Genomic DNA, 11,915 nt, shown 5'->3' with positions numbered 1-11,915 from the left:
TTAAGGATGTGCGGGATGCAGGCTTGAGGTAGAAGAATCAGAGTGGAAGATCATTCCTGTGACTATCATCTTCAGGGCCTTGCGGAACCAAGGATAGAACATGCCATATATGATGGGGTTGAAAGTGGAATTAAAATAACCTAGCCAGAGGAAAACATTATACAAATCCTCAGGGGTTGTAAAGTCAATGAAAGGGTCTATGATTGTCAAGACGAAAAATGGCAGCCAGCACAGCACAAACACTCCCATGACAATGCTTAAAGTCTTGGTGGCCTTGCTTTCCTTTTTGGATGTGACCTTCACTTTGCTTTCTGAGATGGCCTGTTTTGCCCCAGGACCTGTGCCAATCTGCCTGGCATGCTTCCGGGCAACTGTGAAAATGTGTATGTAAATCCCGACCATGACTGTCCCAGGCAGGAAGAAGGCTATGAAGGAAGCTAGCACCCCCCAGAGCTTGTTAAATATCAACACACATAAACCTGTACAGTCAATGGCTGCAACAAAATCCTCAGCACCAATCAAATTTAATTCTGAGAATACCAAGCCAAAGGCAAAAAAGATGGGAATGGACCAGCTGACGAGCAGAAAGACCTCTATGACAGGGATGGTGATTTTGGTGACGTAGTGCAAGGGGTCACACACGGCATAGTATCGGTCAACTGAGATGAAACAGAGGTGGAAAATGGAGGTAGTACAGAGCATGATGTCACAGCAGCTGTGAACTTTGCAAAAGAGGTCTCCAAAATACCAGCAGGACTCAATGGACCTGACCATACTGAAAGGCATGACCACACAGCTCAACAGGAAGTCTGTGGTGGCCATAGAGAGAATAAGGAAGTTGGTTGGGGAGTGGAGCTGTTTGAAGTGGGCAATAGAAACGATCACAACCATGTTTCCCAGCATGGTCATCACTATTGCTCCAACCATGACAAGGTACATGGTGCAGACAACAAATGCGGGCCTTGCCTTCCTGGGGCAGGAATTGTTTGACACTGCAAAGCAAAACTGTGCTTCTGGGGGATTCCAGAGATCAGATGCATCCATTGTCTTTGTCTCGTGGGTAGTATGAGTCCTTTCAGGAGGACCGTGTCTCTTCCTGTGAAAACAAAAGAAAAGGAACAATGAAACCATTGGCAGGGTTGAATCTTAGTCAGCTCTCCACACTCAACCAAGTTAGAAGTTCCTCTGAACCAGGGATATGTTTGCTCCAAACCGCACATGCCTATGGCACACCTGCAGATCTTTCTAAATCGTGGATGCTGATTCTGAGGTGGGAGGCTGCAAGTTTGTTTTCTTACAAGCTCTTAGGAGAGATCAACAATGTTAGTCTGAGGCCACACCCTGAGCCTGAAGACAACTGAAAAATTCTGGATTCATACTATTACCCAACACCCATATACCCCAGGTGGAAGCATATACCAACTTATTAATTTAAAGCACTAACTCCATAAACTGATCAAGAATTTTTCCTGTCCAATTTTATTAACCTATTTTATACATTAAGATCCACTGGAGAATGATTGTGAGCAGTAGGATTTCTAATTAGATAAAATGATGATTCTAATCTGCAGCTGTACTGTTTCTTTTATAAAACTATCTACTCTGTGAGCAGCCCTAAAGGCTTCTGCCTCTGCTTCTTAGAAGCATTTCTCTTTGCAATGTGAAGAATATAGCCTGTGGAATTTAGAGTAAAAGTGTGGCCAAGCTTACAAGTCTGTACATCAATAATGTCCAAAGTGGAGGAAAAAATGTCTGAAGTAACAGACTCCCGGGATCTCACGGAGTCTCCCTTCAACTGGCATCTCATTCAGAAAGTGAAGCTGTGGTTGAGGACACACTGGGATATCAATTCCAAGTTCCACACCGCTAACAAACTAGATATACAGGTGTATACTATTTAACCTGTCATTTTATAGCTTTAATAAGCGGGAAACAATGGCGCTGACTCACCCAGGCTTTGACACAGGTTTGTTTTTCCAGGGCTTACTCTGGACACATCTTTCTGATAGCCAATGGCAAGCGCTTGTGAGACGAAGGCCAGATTGGAGAAATGGACTTTGGCCTGAGAACAGATTAAAGCTCACTGACCCCTGACGAAAGGGAACCCACAAACGCATCCTGAGCCAGAAATACACAAAGAAGACAGCGCTGAGAAACTTAGCACCTATGGAAACAATACTTCTATCAGAAATTGTTTCCTGTATCTGAGAATTATTTGAAATATTAATACCATAGCATATTTTATTGGCTTCGGGTATAGAAATATAATCCTTAAGGTTACTATTTTTTTTCGTTTTAATTGTATCAACTAATATTGCAATTAAAGTGAAGTTGAGAAATTAAATCATAGGAAATCAAATATAAGACAGACAAGCATTTATAAAGCTCTACACAACACAGATAATCAGATCCACTGCACAGATTATTTGATTATATATCACTTTGGGTCCCAAGCTATGAGACTAAAAATAGCAAAATCTTAAACACCCACTACCTCATGGAATTAATTAACTTTGTCAGGTGGTGGTGGCACACACCTTTACTCCCAGCATTCAGGAGTCAGAGATAGGTGGATCTCTGTGAGTTCAAGACCAGCCTGGTCTCTATAGAGTAAGTTCCAGGACAGTCAAGGACTGTTACAGAGTGAGACCCTGTCTTGAAAGACCAAAAACAAAAAACAAAGCAAAGCAAAAAAATATCAATTAAGAGTAACTTTAGAGATAATGAAGAATCATCAAAAAGTTCCTCAGGCATTTTCCCACTACTGCTTATGCACAAAATGTTCATTCCCCAAATGAAACTGTACACTCTCCAATATGTCACTGTACAGTTATTAAGGTTTTAGGTTTCAGCTTTGTCAAGTGAACCCTGAAGGGAGCAGGCAAAGGCACCTTGGGCTGAGTACTGCCATTTGGACTTCAGACTCCATTTTACCGGTAGGTGAAACAAAGCACAGGTTCCCAAGCCCGGGGAGAGCCTGGAACTTTCCAATTGCCACTCCACCTCCTCCTTGAACCATAGAAGTAGTTATTAAGCATCGTTAATTCTCTAGAAATATCACAGTTCCTGACAACAGTAGAAACAAATGAATCCGATTGGTGGGACTGAAAAACTTGCATAGTCTGTCGATTGACAATGATGGAAAATTCAAGGAAGCCCCTAATCTCTAAATCCTGATTGATGAACACTGAAACTGTAACCTGGTAACAAATGTTTGTGATTCTTCTGCTTAAGTACTTCCTTCAACTGGCATTTAGGGTCTCAGTTCAGCTCCTGAATCTGTGCCAAGGCCCTGGTCCAGCAGCCACCTGGTCCAGCAGGAGGAAGCCAACACTTCCTCCTCCTTTTGTTCTGCCCTGCATTTGATCTTGCTTTGCAGTAGCCTCTTTTGTCTTGATTCGGCTTGATTTGGAGCCTCAGACCACAATCATGCCTCAGAAAACTGAATTTACCCCACGTTTGTAAAGTATATTTTCAGGAGAGGAGCTGGGGGCCCAGGCCAAGCCTTTAAGCACCCCAGGCAGGGTTTTCCTAAAACATGGAATGAACACTTCTAACAGCTACCAGCATCTGCTCTCATTCCTGTTGTGTAGTTAACATGTACTAGGAAAATAGCTAAAGGTTGGATTAAGACAAAAGATAGAATAAACTATAGCTACATGTACTTGGGAGATAGTTAAACAGATGAATATTAGCTGAAGACAGAAGTTAGAGTAAAACGCACACAGTATTTTTAAATGGTTATGTTGAAGAATAGCTAAGGTAATGGCTCTAACTCCCTACCCTGACCTCCTGGCCAGCAGCCGCATACACCAACTGATGGCTGGGCTAGGGCTCTGTTATAAGGAAACTGTCAGGGAAGTGAAGGAGATGGATTTGTGTGTGCAATTTTAAAGCTTGACATGCTAAAGGCCCCTCTTCCCTTTTTGGTGATTTGTCCTCAAGTTAAAAAAAAAAATCTTTACAGTAATTTTTAAAACAATGAAATGAGAAGCCCTTCATACTGTCTCCCTTTCATAAGAGGGAATTACTGTCTTGCTCTTCCCCCCCCCCATAACATTTCCCTGAAACTTAGGCAGGAGAAGGGTAAATTAGGAACCGCACTCCCCACGGTCATGCAGGAAAGCATGGAGATGTGTGGGCTATTTCTTTAGGAAGCGGAAAGAACGGTTTGCTGATAATGCTGGTGAGTAGAAAGAATTGTGATTTCTTGGTCCATAGTTCCCTCTTTGAGGGAAAAGTTTTTACACCAACGAAACAGACACAAGGACTGTGGAATACTGCTTTTGAAGATGCAAAATGGACACGGTGCGTACTGAATTCCCAGCATCCTGAAGGCTGAGCAGGAGGACTACAAACAGAAGACTAGCCCTGGTGACATGACAGGACCCCATCTCTAAAACCTGGAAAGAAAACAAACTATTTCCCCAAGGGGGGGGGAGGACATGTGAAAGGACTCAATGTGCCGACGATGACTTTCCCAGATATTCAGTGCCTAAAGTGTATCAATGTGTACTCTCTCAATTGAGAGATAGCATTCAGCAACTCAGTGACATAACACATGGGGAAACTTGAGGGCACATCGTGTCAGATTTACCAGACATAGCTTTCTATTTTAACTGGTAGATATCTTAAATAGTCCACTTTAGGGACTGTCTGCCAAGACATTGATTTGTTTGTGACTACTCATGGCTTCTCAGTCCTGCGGTAATTTCTTAGGAGCCTGTGGGGTAACAGAAGAGCTGCTCTCTCCATGCCTCTTTAGGGGTACAGGGATCCTTTTGAAATATCCCAGGTTTACGTTTACAGACCAGTATTTGGAGTGTGGTTGCCCTCTATAGGCGAATAACGAGAACAAAAATGCCACCCAAAAACATTGCGAATGTTCTCCCCTCTCCTAACACAATCACCTTTACTTTAGCAGGATTTGGTTCGCTAATAGGTACTTTAGCTGGACAGTTATGAGCCAAGAGTAACTAGTGTGCCGGTCTCTTACCAGGTCAATGAGCACCGTGGTCCCTCGGTCTGCTACTCCTCGATCATTTCCCTCTGTAGCAGGTACATAGGGCACAGGCTCCCGCTCCTAGGGCAGCCCCTGGCAGGCTACACCGTCCTCTGTATTTAAGCATACTATGTGTCTCTTGAGACTGACTTCCAGTGTCCTCAGTTCACAGATGACCCTCTCACCATCTTCACTCCGCTGCCAGCTGAGATCACAGGGAGCCACCAGAGAATGGGCTCCAGGGAGCACGCTAGCTTTGTGACCTTGTGGCTGTGGCCTCAGCGATGGTGCAGATTTGTCTTGCACCAGGTCAAAGGTAGGGAAGGTGGGAAAGAAGGAGCAGAGAAACAACATAGGAGGAGATGGAAGGGAAGCAAGATTACTCGTCTTTAAGTTAGATGCTTCATTGTTGTCATTTTGAAGACTTGTTTTAATTATGTGTCTGGGTGGCATCTTCCCAGATCTGGAGTTATAGGGAATAGTGAGCATACCAATGTGGGTACAGGGAAATGAACTCAGGGCCTCTGTTTGAGCAGTGCACACGGCTAATCTCAGGCCATGCCATCTCTCAGGCCTTTATTTAGTTTTTTGAAACAGGGTGTGTCTGTACAGTCCTGTATGGCCTGAAACTTGCTAGGTAGAGTGGGCAGGTCTCTAGCTTGTCAGCAACAAAAAATATCTCATAGTCAATTCTTCACAAAGGAATTTACTTTGTAAACATTATCTAGTTGGGTTTTTAATACACCTGTAATCCTAGTATTCAGCAGGCACACAGGAGGATTGCCACAAGTTACCAGCCTGGGCAATATAACAAATGGGCAAACAAAACAACGGAGGAAGGATGGGTCTAGTCACAGCTCAGTGGCGGAGAGATGCCTTGCACACCGAAGCCTTGGCTTTGATTCTCAACATGCCCCCATAAAGACACATATGAAATGGGTACCTTTGGGCGGGTGACCCTTGAGCTCTCAGAGAGTCTCCTGTCTCTGTCTCCCACTTCCTACAAGTGAGCCACCCCATGTGGATTTTACTTGGGCCCTAGAGACCCAAACTCAGATTGTTAGGTATTTACACTGAGCCTTCTCCCGGCCCTAGTTTTTTTTTTTTTTTTTTTTTTAAATTTTGATATTTTCAATAGTGTGCAGTCCTGAAAGAATGAAGCTAATATTTTCATAGCAGTTAAGCTCACAAAGTGCTTTAATAAAGGGGTTCACTAGACATTCAGACAAATCATATGGATCTTCCCTGAATTCCTAAGCCCAATTAGTATCCAAAACCGTTAGCACTTCAAATTCTTTACTCTAAAGTCAGTCCTCATCTTGTGGGTACAAATTTACCCCGTGTCACACTTCATATTTCTTCTGTACAGTTTTTTACTCTTGGTTTTAGCTGTCATGGGTAACTGTGCTCTGGATGCAGACTTTATTAATCAATGGATGTATCCATTAACCGGTTAAGGCTGTTGGAGGAGCTCTTGGCAGCTGATAGAACTGCAGGTGCTGAAATGTCATAGGTAGACCAGTGTTTGCAGTGACCTGGTGTCTTGTTACTGTTCTATTGCTGTGAAGAGACACCGTGACCAAGGAAACTTATAGAAGAAACAGTTTGGTGGGAGTTTACAGTCTCAGAGGGCGAACAAGGCAGTGGGCAGGCAGACAAGCCACTGGAGCAGTGGCTGAGAGCTTGCATCTTGATGCATAAGCTCTAGACAGAGACAGAGAGAGCAAACTGGGAATGGCTGGGCTATTGAAACCTCAAAACTCATCCCCAGTGGCACTTTCCCAGCAAAGTCACACCTCTTAATCCCTCCAAAAACAGTTCCACCAACTAGGGACCAAGTATTCAAACATATGGGCCAATAGGGGCATTCTCATTCAAACCACCACACCTAGACTTGTAAGGATCAAAATAGTGTCACTTTCTGTATATAATTTATATTCACACTGTTTCTTCTTCTCCTCCTCCTCCTTCTTCTTTCCTTTTTTTCCCCCTTAATGTACTTCAGGAAAGAGATTTGCAGTTTCTGAGTTGGAGCGAAATATTTTTCCTGACACTATATGCTCAAGAGCTTTGCGAAACCACGGGTAGAAAAAGCCATGGATGAGGGGGTTGCAAGTAGAGTTGAAGTACCCAAGCCATACCAGAAGATCAAGCACTATGATGGGTGTGGAGTACTCTAAATAAGGATCAATCAAAACAGCCAGAAAGCAAGGCAACCAGCAAGCTAGAAACACTCCCATGACTATGCCCAGAGTCTTGGCTGCCTTCCTGTCCTTTTTCTTAGACAAGTTTTTTCCTACTTCTCCTTTTGTGTTCTCAGGCATATTGCTGAGGGCTCGAGCATGTCTTTTGGAAACAACAAAAATTTTACCATAAATACCAACCATGATGGAGCCAGGCGTAAAGAAGCAAGTAGTGAACAGTATTGTCCCCCAAAATTTGTTGAACGTAAGTGCACAGAAATTGAAGCAAGCGACAAGAATCTCGTAGCTCTGCATACCAGAAACATTGGCCTCTGATAGAACTAAGCCAAAAGAAAAAAGAGCAGGGGCCGCCCAGCAAAAAGCCAACAGTCTCTTGATCATGGACACCGTCATGGTTGTGGTGTAGTGCAAAGGATAACACACCGCATAAAACCGGTCGATAGCGATGGAACACAGGTGGAATATGGAAGTCAGGCTTAGCATCATGTCGAAGCTCGCGTGGAATTTGCAAAAGCTGTCCCCAAAATACCAGCAGCTCTCCACTGATCTCACCATGCTATAAGGCATGATGACAAAACCCAGCAGGAAGTCCGTGGTTGCCATGGAGAGGATCAGGAAGTTGGTAGGAGAGTGGAGCTGTTTGAAATGTGATATGGAAATCATTATCACCAGGTTTCCAAAGATGGTGATAACCATGGCTCCGGTCATAAAAGAGTACATTACCACACGGACACGGAAAGAGCGGTTGGTGGGAGGGCAGGTTTTATTGCCAAATTTTGGACAGCTGGATAGGTCTTCGGGAATGTATGCGAGATCCATGGTGCTTTGTCCTTCGAATGCCTGTCCGAGAGGAAGTCAGGCTTTCTTCTTTTCTTCAGATGATCACAATGAATTTCACCTGCCAAGAGTACAACAAAGTTCAAAGCCATCAGCCATTAATTCACTCTAAGCATCAGCAATTCAAAAACCCAACATTATACCTCCTGTGTTTATTTGCTGAGTTAGTTGCCACATTAGAAAAATGAAAACCTTCCCTGTCGCTGCCGCCCTCCATTCACTTGTCATGTGTTTCCTTACACACTGTTTTATTCCTGTAATGAACTGGAAGATTTCCAATATTATTTTTTTCGGCTGGTTTTTATCATAAGCAACCACATTACCAAAACTTGAACTAAAATAACCTTATATATCTTTCACCATCAAAATACTTAATATACAGATTTTTTTTTTTTTTTTTTTTTTTTTTTTAGTTTGAAAATAAAATGTTTATTACTGAGCTTTAGAGCAGATTCTGATCTTGGTTGAAAATAGGTGTAAATTGCCGATAACAAGTAACAGGGCCAACAAAATTATATCTAATACAGAGTCTCAAGATGGAGAGTATGGAGAGAGCTGGACGCCAGCCGCCTCCCCGGTAAGAGAAGGTCATGTGAAAATACATAGATCAGCAAAAATGGGTTAATAATTAAGGCAGAGCTAGCCGATAAGAAACAAGTAACCAGGCCAACAGCATTGTATCAAATATAGAGTCTCTGTGTATTATTTGGGGCTGGCGGCGTGGCGGCGGGACAAGACAGGGCGGCGGCAGGCGAAAAAACCCATACACCTTACAATAAAATGTTTATTACTGAGCTTTAGAGCAGATTCTGATCTTGGTTGAAAATAGGTGTAAATTTGACAGTCTCTGCATAATTAAATGAAGGTTAATCAGTCCTCTTACTTGAATAGCACCCAGACCCTGTTTTAATTTTAATTTTTTATTCATTTTACATAGCAACCAACCAGTTTCCCCTCCCTCCCCTACTTCTGCTTCTTCCCTCCCTACCTCCTCCCCAACCCCCCTTCCACTCCCCTGAAAGGGTAAGGCTTCCCATGGGAAGTCAACAAAGCCTGGTACATTAAGTTGAGGCAGGACCAAGTCCCGCCATACACACATCAAGGCTGAGCAAGGCATCCCACCATAGGGAATGGGCTCCAAGAAGCCAGCTCATGCACCAGGGATAGATCATGGTCCCACTGCCAGGGGCCCCTCAAACAGACCAAGCTATGCAACTGTTGCTCACATACAGAGTGCCCAGTTCAGTCCTATGCAGGTTCCCCAGCTGTCCATCTAGAGTCCATTAGTTCCCATGACCTTGTGTCAGCTGTCTCTGTGGGTTTCCCTGGAATGATCTTGACCCTCTTTCCTCATATAATCTCTCTTCTCTCTCTTCGACTGAACTACCTGAGCTCAGCCTGGTGCTTGGCTGTGGATCTCTGCATCTGCTTCCATTAGTTACTGGATGAAGGTTCTATGATGACAATTAGGGTATCCACCAATCTGATTTCAGGGAAAGGCTAGTTCAGGCACCCTCTCCACTATTGCTGGGAATTTTAGATGGGGTTATCCTTGTGGATTCCTGGGAAATTTCCTAGCACCAGGTTTCTCCCTAACCCCGTAATGCTCCCCTCTATCAAGATATCTCTTTCATTGCTCACCCACTCCACCCACCCACAACTCAGCCACCCCATTCCCTCGTGTTCTCATTCCCCATCCCCTTCTCTCTATCACCCCCACCCTTGCTCCCAGTTTATCCAGGAGATCTCATCTATTTCCCTTTGCCAGAGCAATCAATGCATCCCTCGTATGGTCCTCCTCGTTATTTAGCTTCTCTGGAGCTGTGGACTATCGTCAGAAATGTAATGTAAGATGTTGTTATGCAATTAAAATCTACTGGAAATTTGCTGGACACTATAATTTCAGTAAGAGACATAGTGACATCACACTACACTTTAGCTGCATAAATTTCCTAAGCCTTAAAAATGAAAGTACTGTATGCTATGCTTAAAATAAAAATTGTATTACAAAATTCTAACACAGAAAACAAATGTTTGTACATGTCATTGAATAATACAATACAGACACTGCTAATATCTTAACCAATTCTCCAATTTTAGGACCTAGAATTAAAACTAACTATAATTCTCTGTTTATTTCTAGTTCCACAGGTTAGAAAATAATGCCAAGTTTTATATGACCCATTAGAAAATTACCTCCAAGTACAAAGTGGTGGCTCACCCCAACACTCCACAGGCTGAGGTAGGAAGATAGCCAGGATCTCAAACCTGGCTGGGCTACATGGTGAGTCCCCAAGAGAAACCATTCAGAAACAAACAAATGTACAGACAAATGAGTCAGTATCCTTAAGCACAAATTCTCAGATTTAAATTCTGTTTCTAGAGATTCCGAATTGCTCTGAATTAAAAGACAATTTTGTCTCAAGAGCTTTGTGTTGATTTCTGTTAAACATGCTAAGATAAAAGCAACAGGGTGACAGCATAATTTCATCAGTAATTTCATAAAGTAGACTCTATAATAAAGTATAAATGGAAAAATGTACTAGAAAAAATAAATTGTATTTATTAAGATTTGTATCTAGATATTTCTTGTTTCATTCTCTGCTGTCAACATTTAAGGCTGAAATTGAAAAAACTATTTGGAAATCATTGCAGGGCTGGCAGATATTCATGTATCACACTGAAAACTAAGGTGGAAAAAGGACAATATTTTTCCTATAAATTTACTTTGCAATTATGTGTGGGGTTTATACTCATAACATCAAAAATAAGAATCAGTGACAACTCCTAGGTCATAAGTATGCCTAGTATGTTGACAATGGACAGGGATTTTATTTTCTGAAAGTATTTGGAAAAGCAGGTAGGAGCAAGCAAATAATTTTTAGATAATAATGCTTACAAAGGATGTGCAGAATGATTCTATTCCATACAGCAGGGCACAAGGTAACTGAGAATTGTAGTGAGCTTTTCTTATAATTTGCATTAAATATTGCTTTATTTGAAAAATATTAAGACAGAAATTATCTACTAGAACTAAGTATGGGAGAATGTGCTAGACATGGAGTGAGACGCAAGGAATCTTTTGAAACACATCTTTCGTAAGGACACACTTACCTTTTTTGGTGGATGGAGGAGAGAGTCTGGGAAACACACCTTGAGTGGCAGGTAGGTCAGTCTATGTTCCTGCAGGTATATCAAATGTGTATTTTAACATCTGTTTCCATGGAAATTCCAGTGTAGGCTCTCTTTCCCGTAAGCCCCCATACTGCACCTCTAACCATGGTCTCCACACAGTCTCAAAAATGTCCACTGTAGCTGGGTAGTGGTGGCACACACCTTTGATCCCAGCACTCAAGAGGCAGAGACAGGCAAATCTCTGTGAGTTCAAACAGCCTGGTCTACAGAGTAAGTTCTAGGACAGACAAGGCTGTTACACAGAGAAATCCTATCTAAACCCTCACCTCCTCAAAAAAAAAAAAAAAAAAAAAGGAAAAGAAAATACTCTATGCCTGAGAGCTCCTTTCCTTATGTTCAATACCCAGGACCATCTGTTGTGATATTTAGGACTCAGCACAAACGATGCTATCTTCCAGAAGCCTATGTTCTTATTTGTTTGCTTGTTTTCAAGTCAGGGTTTCTCTGTATAGCTCTGACTCCCCTGAAATTCTCTATGTAGATCAGGCTGCCTTAAACTCAAAGATCCTTCTGCCTCCCAAGTGCTGGAATGAAAGGCAGGAGTCAGAAGCTATTTAAAAAAAAAAAAAAGCTTCCCCTTTTGGAATTAATCTTACAAAATTATTAATATAATATAATTAGAGAGTGGTGAGGTGGTGTATAGTTATTCTGACTCTTTCCTTCTTGCACTGTGCCTT

General features: G+C 42.4%; 2 protein-coding genes across 2 annotated transcripts; both read right to left on the bottom strand.

The window, feature by feature from the left end:
- Nucleotides 1-1,044, bottom strand: LOC127215204 (trace amine-associated receptor 4). The gene has a single exon (XM_051175607.1). The coding sequence runs from the start codon at nucleotides 1,042-1,044 to the stop codon at nucleotides 1-3; it is 1,044 nt and encodes a 347-aa protein (XP_051031564.1).
- A 5,949-nt stretch (nucleotides 1,045-6,993) lies between these two features.
- LOC127215203 (trace amine-associated receptor 3) lies at nucleotides 6,994-8,025 on the bottom strand. Its single transcript, XM_051175606.1, has one exon. It carries the CDS (start codon nucleotides 8,023-8,025, stop codon nucleotides 6,994-6,996), a length of 1,032 nt encoding a protein of 343 aa, XP_051031563.1.
- Between the last annotated feature and the right edge of the window lie 3,890 nt (nucleotides 8,026-11,915).

Source organism: Phodopus roborovskii, unplaced genomic scaffold, assembly GCF_943737965.1.
Source record: "Phodopus roborovskii unplaced genomic scaffold, PHOROB, whole genome shotgun sequence".
NCBI lineage: Eukaryota > Metazoa > Chordata > Mammalia > Rodentia > Cricetidae > Phodopus > Phodopus roborovskii.
The sequence above is the reverse complement of the archived record's forward strand: the minus strand, read 5'-3'. Positions and strand labels throughout refer to the sequence as shown.

Coding starts and splice junctions, on each gene's coding strand:
- LOC127215203 (XM_051175606.1), bottom strand. CDS start 8,025: ATGGATCTCGCATACATTCCCGAAGACCTATCCAGCTGTCCAAAATTT.
- LOC127215204 (XM_051175607.1), bottom strand. CDS start 1,044: ATGGATGCATCTGATCTCTGGAATCCCCCAGAAGCACAGTTTTGCTTT.